At 40.9% G+C, this 14,181-nt stretch overlaps 1 protein-coding gene across 4 annotated transcripts in view; it reads left to right on the top strand.

The window, feature by feature from the left end:
* The first annotated feature begins 2,181 nt into the window (after positions 1-2,181).
* The window catches only part of LOC146483501 (uncharacterized), a 32,060-nt gene continuing 20,060 nt past the window's right edge, over positions 2,182-14,181 (top strand). For all 4 annotated transcript variants that reach the window (XM_085105651.1, XM_085105650.1, XM_085105649.1 and 1 more), the window contains exons 1-11: positions 2,182-2,388; positions 3,624-3,722; positions 4,371-4,469; positions 5,717-5,815; positions 6,447-6,545; positions 7,087-7,188; positions 8,336-8,434; positions 10,533-10,622; positions 11,338-11,487; positions 12,240-12,446; positions 13,565-13,647. In XM_085105651.1, the coding sequence (XP_084961777.1) occupies positions 2,272-2,388; positions 3,624-3,722; positions 4,371-4,469; positions 5,717-5,815; positions 6,447-6,545; positions 7,087-7,188; positions 8,336-8,434; positions 10,533-10,622; positions 11,338-11,487; positions 12,240-12,446; positions 13,565-13,647 (1,244 nt within the window). In that variant the 5' untranslated portion in view covers positions 2,182-2,271. The remainder of the gene's footprint in view (positions 2,389-3,623; positions 3,723-4,370; positions 4,470-5,716; positions 5,816-6,446; positions 6,546-7,086; positions 7,189-8,335; positions 8,435-10,532; positions 10,623-11,337; positions 11,488-12,239; positions 12,447-13,564; positions 13,648-14,181) is intronic.

The raw sequence follows: 14,181 nt of genomic DNA, 5'->3' as shown, positions 1-14,181 counted from the left end.
CGCCATAGTGAGTATGTTTATTAAGTTTTATTTGGCTGAGGTGCAAAAGAATGATTTAATTCTTCCAGGAAATCATGACATGATCACATGCAGTAGCACAGCAATAACATGATATCCCCCCTTCTCCGAAACTGGTAAAAAATGCTTAATTCATATACATATGTTGTGAACTTTGAGCCTCAAATAATGTTCATAGCATTGAGAAATGAATCTATGGCTCCTCAAAGAAAAATAAAATGATCAAGGGAAATAAAAGATTTGTCCTTAAAAATATCTTATGCTGGCTTATGGGTTAGAGTCACAAGGCCTTTTAAAAATGGCCTCTAGTTTTTTCGGTTTGAGGATCATACTTCCCGATCTTGTTGTTTGGGTTGCACTGGAGGTCAGTGGGTTGGTGCTAGGTAAACTGCTCTTGTGGTGGTGGTTCATAGAATATGATCAGTGTCTTTGTTGGTAGGAGTCTGGCCCAAGGCATGTTTGATAGTTGGCTGTATGGTAGCATGTTACAAGATGTGGCCGAATCTCTCTGGAAAGGTAGTTGCATCCTGTGGCTGGAGTCTTAGCTCGTTAAGTCAAGGACAACAAAATGGCCTTTGTTGGTGACCGAAGGGCAGGGAGAAGGTAGAGTGATTGCAGGTGTTTCAGTACTGGGTGCTTGTCTGATTTTGTGAAGCAATGTTTGTATTGTATGGCTTCCTCAGGTAAAATGTAAGGATCACCTTGTTGTACCATTCTAATGTGCTCACCCCTGGAGCCTGGTGGTGCAGGGGTAGGCTTCTGGGCTATGGCTTTGGAAAGTTGCATGTCCCTTGTGGCCCGTTGGCATTTGCTAGCAAAGTGGCTGGTCTTTTTACAGTAGCTGAAGGTTTGTCCTTTAGCTGGGCATATGTCAAGTGGGTGTTGTTGTCTGGCTGCCATAGTAATAACATAATTTGTTATTGCCAGGTCTATTTGATCTGTTGGGAGGTTTTTGAAAGTTTGTGTTTGGTAGTGTGGAAGTGGGCATGTAGCATACTTGTTCTTCTATTGTGTTACTGGTCAAAAGTTTGTTTCTTTGTTGTATACATGTAGCTTCAAAGGCCAGGGAGAAAGGGTGGTCCTTCGATTTACGTTGGCCATCTTGGTAGAAAAATAGTTTGTCTTTGACTTTGTGAAAGCGGCAGCTGAAAGATTCATTGAGTCCAAAAAGAAATTTGTATCTCATAAACTCCTCGGTGTTTGTCCCCAAAGAACAGTGATGTCGCACAGTGTGTACTGTGGTTTCCCATGTTGAGATGGAAGTTTGGTTACCCTCTGACATCTTGGTCCAAAAGTAGTATTGGTCCTGCATCAGAGTAGTTGCTCCAGTTACATAATGCGCTCTTTGATTTTTTCAATCCAGGGTTTTCCTGCGTTGTCTCTAGAATGTTATTATCCAAGGTGTTCCATTTACTGGCTGGGATGGCACTGCAAACGATGGCTTATTTGAAAGGTCTTTTTGCGGCAATGAAGTGAGCTACCGTTTGGGTGGTTCTGCCTTTTTCTGGGTCACAGTATCCCTCTAGTAAGAAGTAATCATTGAATTTATAATCACGGATTGGAGGTTATAGTTGCTCTTTAAAGCGGGTGTGGAAAATCTGAACAGTCACAAATAAGTTCACCAAGCCTGTCACTCAAATAAAAACTGCATGGTCTGAGTGGAGACCTGGCAAACACTTGATTTTAGGTTTTCCAAATATATTCTGGTCAGGTTGCATTTTTTGTGCATCTCTCTCCCAATCTGTAACTGACATTTACAGAAACTAAAGGAAATGGATCAGTTTTGCGGGAGAGTGCAGTCTGAGGAGTGACCATCATTTTAATATCAAGTTCCCTAATGGTTGGCTGCATGGTACTCATTTATACAATATGTGCAGTTCTAGAAAATATCCATGTCACCCCTCCCCCCACAGAAGGGATTGGAAATTCCAGGGGTGGAGAGGAGGAGGAGGGGGAGGGGGGGGGGGGGGCTCAAAGGCTAAAAAAATTAAAGGAAAGTATAGTATAGGAAATTATAATAATTTCTGGAAGGGTTGGTTGGGGAGGGGGTGGGGGTTTAGAGACGATCCTTTCTATCAGAGAGGCATGGAAATTTTCTGGAACTACACAATATAGAGCAAAGTTTCTTTTCACGTGCATCATATAATGCTGCTTATTTTCCCTCTTTTTTTAGAGAATTTCGTTGCGGAGCTTTTAACTCTTGTAATGCAGTTAACAAGTGTGATTTTGTGACAATAAAGAACATTGAGGCGAATGTTCAAAAAGAGTAATGCCGGGGATCAGCTTCTTCTCGCCGTCAAGCTCAACAAGGTCACAGAAATCTCTCGGCTGGTTGCTTTGGGTGTCAATGTTAACTCAAGAATAGATAAGGTAAAGTTCATTTTCTCTTTAGTCACTCTACTGTTTTTACAAATCAGACTTTTCTATTTTGTCCACAAAAAGTGGAGATTTTGTTGTTAAGGGCAGTGCCTACTTTTGTTACTATAAAGTTCATTTTCTCTTTATTCGTTTTACTGTTTTTACTAATCAGACTTTTCTATTTTGTCCACAAAAAGTGGAGATTTTGTCGTTAAGGGCGGTGCCTACTTTTGTTACTGCACATACATTCTGCGCATCTTGAGATACTCAGGTTTCCTGTGGGTGATTTCTACTAATATGTAAGGGATGTTTTTGTGCGATTTAAAACTATGCAGAGAAAGCAGAACTCAGCAAGTGCTCTTGGTATCCAAAAAGAAAATTGGGGGCAACGATGCATTTTTCAGAGAAAATAAAGCTTCAATTTGGAAAAAAACGCCATACAGTGCTATGTATTTTATGGCTTTTTAGAATAATTGTTGCTTAATTATCTCTAAAAAATGCATGGTTACCCCCAATTTTCGTTTTGGACTCCTGCAATAGCCCTTGCTAAGATCTGCTTTTCCTGTATAGTCATAAACTGCGCAAAAATACTTTGGTATTAGCAGGCACCATCCTTAAGGTCTGAAAAAGGATTCAATAAATCATTGTTGGTTGTGTGTTCTAGATGGAACCCCACCCAAATTTCTTTGGTGCCCTTGGCCCCACATGGATGGGTAAGTTTCTAAACTTCAGAAATGACTCCTCAACCCAGTTGAGTTTTTCTTAGCAAATGCAAAGATGGCACATTATGATTTATCAGTGGTTTTAATTATTTCTCTTCCAAAACATTTACCCCTACATATCAAAGCTTAATCCTGGTGAAAACCTTTGCAGAATCTTCTAAGATCTTCAAAGATCCTCAAAGATCTGCAAAGATATGCAAAGGCCTTGTAAAGATCCTTCAAGACAAGGATCTTTTGAAGATTTTCACAGATCCTAGAGGATTTCCGGAGGATGCTAAAGATCTATTGAAGATCCTGATGAGGATCCTTTCAAAGATCTTCTAAAAGATCCTGCAGGATCCTCTGAACAGATTCCATTGGGATCGTACAGGATCTTAAAGAAGATCCTTTAAAGGATCCTTTCAAAGATCTTTGTCAGGATCCGTAAGGATCCTCAAGAATATGATGAGGATCTTACAAGGTTCTTGTAAAGAACTTTTAAACTCTCCACTGTTCTGCACGATCAAAATTTTTTTTCCTCTTTAGAATGGGAAAACAGCTCTTCATTATGCAGCCTACAAAGGCCAGTTGTGGTCTGTGAAAGCTTTGGTAGAGGCAGAAGCTGACTTGGACATCACAGATGAGGTACACTATTAAAGCACCTTGAAATTGTTGGTTAGTTGTATTTACTTCTTGACTGACTGAAGGCTGGACAGAAGGTTGTTTAGCTTGAGTTGATGGGATAATTGGACAGAGACAATGCAGTGAGGTTTGGTTTTGCCCTGGTTTTTTTCTTCAATTATTTTTAAAGAAATATGCATTACACTGACCTCCAAGTATCTGATGCTATTCATGGTGGGTTAAAATCATCCGTGCGTGATGATCGGGGGCCAAATTATAACTTGCCCATCTCTGTGGGATGGTCTAGCTCAGTCACAAAGTGTTTTATTGTATTACCAATTAAAAACTGTCTTTCAGTTGATTCACACTAGATTATGTTGATACATAGCTTGTGCACATCACTGAACAGTTAGGAACTTGCTGAGAGACTAACCAAAGGGCTGGGAGCATAACCGACCTAAATGCATTTCAGATCGCATTTTTTTGTTTTAGCTCAGATTCACCAGAGCTTTTGCATGTCCTAAACTTACAAAACTTACAATTTATTGGAAGTTTAGAATTATTCAACAGTTTTTGGGGAAGATACAATTACTGCATTTGATAATTTCAGTTTTGATTGAAGCATATACTACAGGTTGTGATATTTGTATTGGTTTTGATCTTTGAATGCAGAATGGAGTGACAGCTCTTCATCGTGCAGTTATTGATGGCCATGCAGATGTGGTAAATGTTTTATTACAGGCTGGGTGTTCTGTAGACAAGAAAGACGAGGTAAATCAAATAACATTGAACACCTGGGGTATGAAAGGGGAGGGGAACTGAATGCCCCTGGGGTTGCAGTGTTATTGACAGCTTAAAAATGCACACAAAAAAAAGTCATGGTTCATTTTTAATTACAGGCTGGGTGTTCTGTAGACGGGAAAGATGGGGTAACTCACAAAACAGTCCCTCCATTTTAAGGTATCAGGGCGGGGTTGGTGGGGGAAGGGGGGGGGGGGGTCTGAATTGCAGGGGGCTGAATTCTTCTGGAACTGCTATTATCAATGATTCATTAGCCCATTTTATGCTTGTTTACCTGTTTACCTCAGACCCTCGAGTGGAAGCAGGGCTGATTTGACTTTGCTTGGATACAAACGTCACTGCCTTTCAAATGTAGCTAATGCTGTTTTTCTGCTAACTCCAGCCTCTTCCACTCAAATACCAGGTCACTAAGCAAACAACTGTAAAAAAGGTCAATTGCAGTTGTGGTTGATGCTCCAACATTAGCCTACTTGCAGACATCTGCACGCAGGCTAATGCTCCACTACTTGAGGCTGATTGATCTCATACTGGTGCCTTTATGTGATGATGTCCTATCTCTGGTTTCTCAGGACTATTTCTTCCTTCATTAATTTTAATTTTCTGCCCAAATTTTTTCTAAAAAAATTTGACTGAATGAGGATTGTGACTTGAAAATTCTCATGCTTGCGTGTCAATCAATAAACCTGTTTTCAGTGCTTACCATGGTATGAGGTGTGGGCTTTTAAACCTTTCAGAGTTACAGCTATGGGATGAATAAAGAAAGCTACTGCAATCCTAGCCAATTGCATTAGGGACACTTTCCACTAAACTTTGCCTTAGAAACAGAATCAACATCTTTGCTGTATGTCGCTCATTGATGTAATCCCCCTCGCCCCCTATTCAATGTTGAGCATTAACACGTGTGGATATCACATGTGTAGATTCGTCTTTGTTAATCAACATTGTAAAGGGGGAGGGGGAGGGAACCATGTCTAGATCGGCCCCAGCAAGACCTCTGTCCCGGACGTTTTGGCCAGGATTGTAGCTACTTCAACACAGCTTTACAAAAGGTAAAAAAGTCATTGCTTTGGGGTAGCATTAATTTGTACCTATATTATATTTCAGGAGTACCCAGGCTATGGGTATTCTTTCACTTTGTTACATATATAAAATTATATACAAAATATGTTAACGTGGATATTTTTATTTAATAAGAATATGATTATTGTTTTTGTCAGAATGGGAACACAGCTTTGCACGAGGCTGCTTGGAATGGTTACAGTAAATGTGTCGAGTTTCTTGTGAATGCCAAATGTAATGTGAATATTCACAACAGGGTAAGTAAGCAAATGAAACAGTTAATTAGCTGGGCAAATCAATCTGAACTCTCCACTTAATGCACTTTTTTGCGACAGCTTCTTTGTCGGCACGTTTGCCGATGCATTTTTTCCTTTTCAGTTTTATTATTATTATTTTTTTTGGCCAAATATCTTCATATTACCTGAAGCAAGTGCTTTTTTAGTAAAAATATTTCTGTTTTAACTGGGAAACAAATACAATCAACTTTATTGCGGACACGCGATAGCGAGAATTTATTTCAGTCGAACGTCTGTACTCTATTTTTGCCAGGGATTTACCTGCTGTCCGTAATAGCGAGGTGTCTGCAAGGCGAGAGTTGTCTGTATTACGGACACCCCGATAATACGGACAGCAGCTAAATTCCCGGCAAAAATAAATTAGAGACGTTTGACTGAAATAAATTCCCGCTATTACGGACGCTCGTTACCTAAGACAGTATTAAACTCGCGGTCCCGAGTGTGTCCGCAATAAAGAGAGTTGACTGTAAATATCGCTGCATCAATAATAACGTTCTCTTATTTATGTTCATCTTTAGTATCAGAAGAAGAAAAACAAGAAAAAAACCCAGAAAACCAAAGTAACAGTGATTGTTTTTGTTTTTTCTCTCAGACGGGTTACACCTGCCTTCACTTGGCTGCCCAAAACTGCCATTGTAAAACAGTTCAAACATTGTTAAAGGGAGGAGCCAATCCACTGGCAAAGAATAACGTAAGTTAGTTTTTTAAACTCTTTTCCTCTTTGTTTGTTGATCAAAAAATTTCAAGTTAGACAGCAGCAACTTGCAGCCATTCTAGAACGTTCCCTACGAGATTAAAGGGACTGTGTAACCTATTTTTTGTGTTACTTTGAATTGCCAAAAAACGTATTTCAATCAATGGACTCGCCAAAATAATGGTTCAGTGTTCTTAAAAATAACTCTACTAGTGGACAGAAACTAATATTAATTGTGTATGGCTGCAGATAGCTTGGATGGAAATGGATTGCAACTTGAAAAAATTGGTTAATTTTTTCTAGTTCTTCCTGTGTATTATAGAGAAGTCGCTAAAAACTCTTTACAGTTTGTTCTTCCCCGGATAAATTCCGTATTATATTTACTTCCCGGTGCTCTAACAACAATTTCATGTTAAAAAAAGGGTTCTTTGTCAAATATTTGAGCAGTTTGGACCAAAATACGGCAAAAACGCCGTGACAGTGCCCTTTCAATGAACAAGTAGCGAAAGAATTTCCTCCGTATTTTTTCTCTCAACAGTATGGTGACTCCCCTCTGCACATTGCTGTGCGTTATGGTCACGTGGATGTATGTAAACTCCTTTTGGTGGCTTCCCAGGCCAACATCTCTGAGCAAAACCATGTAAGTTGTTCCAGGTCCAGTAACTGCAGTCACCTCTCGCCTTGCGGACACCTCGCTATTACGGAACCCCAATAATACGGACAGCAGTTAAATCCCCGGCAAAAATAAATTACAGACGTTTGACTGAAATAAATTCCCGCTATTACGGACTCTCGCTATTAAGGACACTAACTCGCGGTCCCGCGTGTGTTCGCAATAGAGGGAGTTGACTGTACTACGCAATCCCATAGTAAATCCTTACCATCTGTAGAGTGAGCCTTTGAACAGGCTCCCAAGTGGAGTACGGTGAAATCCCGCGAAACGAACACCCGCTTAATACGGACAATCGTTACTATATACAGTTTTCTTGGTCCCGTTCCATACATTTTCCTTAAAATTAACCCGCTTAATAAGGACACTCTGTAATACGGACACTTTTTCTAGTCCAAGAGATGTCCGTAATAGTGGGGTTTGACTGTATACAGTCACCTCTCACCTTGCGGACACCTCGCTATTACGGACACACCGTTAATACGGACAGCAGCTAAATCCCTAGCAAAAATAGAATACAGACTGAAATAAATTCCCGCTATTACGGACTCTTGCTATTAAGGACACTAACTCGCGGTCTGGAGGGTGTCCGCAGTAAAGGGAGTTGACTGTATGACAAAGACAAAAATCGAGCTCAGAGGGGGGGGGGGGGGGGGGGGGGCGAGGAAGAAAGAGAGGGAGGGTCCCTCCCTCCCTTTCTTTCTCGCCCCCGTACCGCGCTCCGCTCGCCCGGCTCGCCAATTTTTTTTTTTCGCCCTATACCCCACTTGGGAGCCTGTTCGCAGGCTACTATGAAGTGTAATCCAGTGTTCCAGTTAACTTTCAAAGAATTCTACAGTTCTATTTGGCAAAATGTCAGCTTAAAATTTCGAAACGCTGGAAAACTAATTCCTTTTGATTTCGAAGAGACAAATGTGTCATTAAAAAGGCGGAAACTGTCAGTTCTCATTTACGTAAAGCGGCAATAACAGCTTGTAAATTCTCAGCTCAAGCATCCAAACAGATCAATCTGTATAAGCCCGTAAACAAATATGTCTTTCAATTGGCAGAAAACGATCTTGGAACACAGGAGACAATATTTTACGTATTTTGCTTAAATGTTCTCGTTTCTTCTCAGGATGGAAATACTGCTCTCCACATCGCCACCAGAATGGGACACGAAAAGCTGGTCGACATGTTGCTTGAGGCAGGAAGTATTCTCACGACGAAAAATAATGTAAGGAGACAGATTGATGCTGATTATATGAACATTCTTTAACGAGGGCCCGGTTGTTCGAAAGCCGATGAACGCTAATCAACGATAAAAAGTTCACCAAGGTTTTCATCTCGTTTGTTGGAATGTTTCTGAAAGCTAATTTTAAAGTCAAAGTCAAACTGAAGGGCAAAAATATTTCGGAATGAAAACCTTATCGATTAGTATTTAAAAGGTGCAGTTGTTCAAAGTCCGATTAAACTAATCCTGGATTAACTTTGACTCCAGAGTAATGACTAATCATTATAGATTCTTCCAAACATTTTTGTCTCAATTTTTGACTTAGACTTGTCTTTAATATTACCTTAAAATTAGCTTTTAAAAACCACTATAGTGAGCGAGAATAAAAAACCTCGGTTAACTTTTAATCGTTGATTAGCATTAATCGGCTTTCGAACAACCGGGCCCCAGAAATCAAGGTACACTAGACACTAACCCTGGGTTAGGTTAATCGTGCTTTGAACAACTGGGCTCAGGTTGTTCGTGTTCATCCGTATCTCTGTCAGTTCCAACTAATTTAATAGCCAGCTCGCAGAGCGGTGGTGTGGTGATTAGCGCGTCAAACTTTCGATCGGACAAACGTAAGATCGGAGGGTCGGTGGCTCGAGGTTAGGTTGATCTTGACTTGATCTTGACTTGGGAGTTAATGACTTGGGATTCTTCGTCACGAAGTGATTTACCGAAGGGTCCTCAAATAAAAAGAACTAAACTAGAACTAGAGACTGGCTAAGAAAGACAAGGTAGGATAAAAACATTTTTGTCAGTTTGTGGCAGTTATGAATACCATAATATGTGTAACAGGGTCTTTTGGAGCATTTTAGCTCTGTGGCTAAGCGAGAGGTGCCCTGCTGCGTACCGGGATCTTTTACATCAAGTGGACCAGATCTTCTTCACAGCAACATACCGATTATTGCAGATCTTGACTCATTCTGTTACAGGCAGAACTCAGGAGCTTTTACTGACGAACATTTGTCATATCAGACCCGTAGCCAATAGTATTTGGACAACTCAATTTCACTCGCGTAAGCTTAACAAATGGAGGAAATTCTAAAGAAATATTTTTTCGCGTCTTTATAAACTGAGCTCATTTCTCATTCGAAAGAACAGCGGGTGTTCAACACCTATGTGTTTTAATTGACGATTACAATAGACTGTTCACAGTCCCCCTATTTTTTCGTGGGATTCTCTAGACCGGTACGGTTCGATGGAGCTGCCACCATCTTGGTTTGTAAAATCGAGCGCGATCTGGGGAGAGTGTCTAAACTACCGAGGGGAGGGGAGCGGAGTTGGGAGGCGGCGAGAAAAATTTTTTCGCTTCCCCTCACTGACTATACTAACACCCACTCCCGCTCCCCTCAGTAGTTTAGACACTCTCCCCAGATCGCGCTCGCTTTTACAAACCAAGATGGCGGCTGTTCCATAGAAGCGTACCGGTCTCGAGAATCCCACGAAAAAATAGGGGGACTGTGAACAGTCTACGATTACAAAGGCTCCGATATTTCCTAAACTGAGTGAAATCTACTTTTACTGAAAAATGCTCCGTAACATATGACAGTAGACAGGCCACGCTTAAAAGCAGCCAGGGACCCCGCTTCCCTTAAAGAGGTGTCTAGGCTGTTCCAAATGCTAGAGGCAAAATTAACTGATCTATTGTGTCTTATCAGCATCAGATCACAACGTATTCTCATGACGAGCCCGAGATTTTGACGCAATGTGAACTATGTTGCTACATTTATATGGTCATAAACCCTAACCCTAACCTGTTATGGTCATTTAAGGTGACGCAACACGGATTCGAAAATTGTTTTCGCCTAACATAACGCACGAGAACTTTTTAAGAAAGCAATTTATTGCGGCGACACATTTCAAGTTTTTTTTATCAGTCTTCAAAACCTTTGCAACTCGTTTGCCGCAACGAAATGTTCCGTTGAAAGTATTCCGCGCGCTAAGTTGTTTTAAAAATCACCGTGAAAAGTTGTTCAGTGTAAATTCATCTTTACTGTTTCATCGTTCATGTGTTTTATATTGAGATAAATTTCCTCTTCCTATTTGATTCCATAAGGTTGGAGACACCGCCAGAGATGTTGCTATTCAGAATGGATTTAAAAAGCTTGCAAAACAATTGGCTCCTTCGAGCAGTGACGGCTTTAGGGTATGTTGATAAATTATTGCTCCTGGTAGTGCCAAAACTTTCAAATACAGGGCTGAAAAATTGAAAATTTGTTCTATCAAATGCGAAATAGAATAGATTAGCAGAAGACTTTTTAGTTTTATTTTCAAAGAAACATTTCTTCGCCTTCCGTCTCTGTTAACCACAGCGCGTGGTGCTTATGTATACTCCAATTTTTAGTGCAAGGTTGCGCTGTTGTGAAGGATATTGAAATTGGGAATGCTATGGTAGCGTGCTTGGTAATATGTTTCAAAAGGCCAAGCAATGCGGGCAACATTTTCTTGTTACTTGTCGCGCACCAAATGTTGCGTTGCAAGTTTCGATTGTTTGATGCCCGTATTACCACCTCCGTGCGTAACAAATTTTCGTGTTGCAACAGGTAGAAGCGGCGTCTACTTTCTGCAACATGAAAATTTGTTGCGCGCGGAGTTGGTAATACGGGCAACAAAAAATCGGCAACTTGCAACACAACATTTGGTGCGCGACAAGTTACAAAAATATGTCGCCCGTATTACTTGTTAAAGCATAAACTATAAACTCATCTACACCTCGTAAACGAAATATGCATGTTGTCGATCACACCTCACTTCAGCAGAAATACCTCACTACTTCAAAATGAAAATTCGTCACGCTACTGAGTGGTCACTACTTGCTATTTTCGTTTCCTTGATGGTTTCATCTTATTTCTCATTTTCAGTTTTTTAGAAGAGGCAAGAAAGAAAGGCCTCGCAGTGCTGACGTATCCAGTATGTATTTTGAGTCTGTAGACTCCACACAAGCTACCACCGCAACTCAGTTATGGATACCAAAACCTCTGTCCAAGGACCCCGACTTTAAGGCGGCAAAGGTGAGCTATCGGCATGTACATCTCATCTCACACAGTGGCCAACACAAACGAAGGGAGGACCTACTTTCGGGGGTGGTTTGGGGGGGGGGGGAACCTTGTTATTGGAGGGAAGTTTGCATTTTAAAATTGGTAAGGGTTGATGATAAAATCGGCTTGGAGCACAAGGCTAACAGATTAAAAAACCTAACCTATCTATGGGCTTATATTGGGGGGTGTGGGCTTATTATCAGAGGGATTTTGGTGGACTTCTAGTAGTATTTTTTTGGAGAAAGAGGAGAAAGAGAGAGAGAGGAGGAGGAGGGGGGAGGGGGCGTTACATTTTGAATTATTCAGGCCCGTCCACACGGATGTATTTTTTGGGGAAACCGTGAAACGTTTTTCGTGTTTCATCCACACAAAGATACATGAAAAACGTTTAGAAACCCACCCGTGTGGACGCGAAAACGCAAACTTTCATTTGCATGTTTTCACGTCAAGGCATCACAAACGCAAAAATGTTTTCTCGTTTCATGTTTCGTCTACACGAAGACGCATCGCAAATGCAACCTTTTCAAAACGTATCATCCATTCTCGTTCCCATAGCCTCTTGTCCTGTTAGCCGGCGGGGGACTGGTCCTCTTGCAAAGACTCCCGCTGGTTACGAGGAACACAATGCTCTGGGAACGAGAACGCGCATCATCAATCTCCGGCAGTGATGAGTCATTTGGCTCCTAAAGACTTGACCTTGGTAACTCACGTTTCGTTTATTTTAGAAATTGCCGCCCAAAGGAGACAGCTCAAGCCACCTTACATGGAGTGGGGAGAAGAAAGAAGAAGGGAAGTCGAAGTACAGGGTGGTGACCATTAAACCCAACGAGATGTGCTCAATTGAGCGGGAATATAGCGCCTTCCTCAAGAAACGAAACGCAGCACTGAAGAAATCTCGCAGGAGCCATTCAAGGATTACGATCAAGGCACAGGTGATTAACACTTCTATCAGTTCTGTACCACGGGTGATTAAAAGTTCTGTCTTTGAAAGTTTAGGCGCTAGAAATTTTCCTAAAAGTATGTATTGTATGTAGTGTGTAATTAGCGTTCAGTTGTTGTCCTGCATGTAGTTCTTTTTGTCCTTCCTTTTGTTTTTTGTTATTGACTTGGTAGAATTTATTCATAGCTCGTTCCACGTAAATTTCGGGCAGTATAAGTTACGTTTCTATCCCACTGTCACTCATGCAAGTTTTTGGAAGATTGGATTTTTGGTTTAGTCGTCATATGTTTCAAGTAAGTTTACATTACCATGGGTTTGTCATTTTGCTGTTAAGGTTTCAGTCATGTTCTTGTCGTTGTCTTAATTTGTGTTCTTCTTTCTCTCTTTTTCTTCTTGGCTTTGGCCGATCGCTCGTTCACGCGTGGTTTTTCATTTAATGCGTGTCTTCTTGAACAGAACGAGTAATTGACTTTGCGCGACTTCATAAAGAGTGTTTTTAGTCTGATTTAACAAACGAAGAGCGCTAATACAAGCACGCGCCGGCATTGCGCCGACACAAGAGTTTACGTCAAGTGGAAACAAATAAATCAACGATACGTTGAAGCGCAACTGCCCTCAATCGACCTCAAGTCCCGGTGAAACGGAAAAAGGTCTCAAAGTTTTCCAAAAGCTTCTGTCTCGGAATAGCTGTTCGATTTTCGAGCTTTCAATTCGGATTCTTTTTTTATGTCCGCGGATACATATTCTTGCATATTTTCGGTTCATAAATCTTCAAGGCGTTAAATGTATTGTGCCTCGAAAGTAGACGGCTGTTTATCTCTACAAATTTGAATTCGTAAGATTGTGTCGCGTGCATAATACCGCTCTTTCAATATCGATTTATCGGGAAGGATGCCTGACTGTCTGTGCTAGTCTATGACAGAATATTTTAAAGACGATGAGTCAGGCGTGAGAAAGATGCGATATCAACCAATCAGAGTTGGGAACATGTAGCCATGAGACGTGAACTTACTAAAGGCGCGGGAAAAGTGGCGCGCAAAACATAATTGGTTAGTTCTGATAGGTTAAGGTACGGGTGGGTACAAATGACGTTTTTTCTCATTTGTTTAGGAAGAAAAACGCCGCTCTGACCCCGGCTTGTATTTGAGATCCAAGAATTTAGACTCACGAGTCAAAAACGAAGACAAGAAAAGGTAAGCAAACAAAACATCTCTTTTCGTACTCATGCTACAGTGAAACGCACAGTTCTGTTATCATTCACAGAAAACATTTTTTTTTTTCGCATTTTGCTGCTGATGAAATTCATTGGCTTCTTGTGCACCTTCACGTTTTGTTTAACAATTTGCTTATTGCCTGCGAAGCCATGCACGACAACCCGCCCCCCCCCCCCTCCCTCCCCTACAATAAAGAGTTACTGCAGCCTTACCTCGTCCTGGAATCTTAAATCAGCGTCAAAAATCTTCCTTATTTAACCCAGGCTCGTAGCCAGAATAAAGAGAACCGAGGCGCTTGCCTCGGTACAAAAATTCCGAGTTCAACATATTAAAAACGTCTTCAAATTTAATCAGGAAGACTTCAGGACGGTGCCTTGTAATACAGATGTATTTTTGCGCGGTTGATAATGATGTGGAAAAAGAATATCTTAGCAAGAGATTTGGAAGTAGGGATAACCATGCAATTTTCAGAGGTAATTAACAACAATAATTCAAAAAAATCGTTAAAATATA

The sequence above is a fragment of the Pavona decussata genome, unplaced genomic scaffold (assembly GCF_977016875.1).
Source record: "Pavona decussata unplaced genomic scaffold, jaPavDecu1.1 SCAFFOLD_38, whole genome shotgun sequence".
NCBI lineage: Eukaryota > Metazoa > Cnidaria > Anthozoa > Scleractinia > Agariciidae > Pavona > Pavona decussata.
The sequence above is the reverse complement of the archived record's forward strand: the minus strand, read 5'-3'. Positions and strand labels throughout refer to the sequence as shown.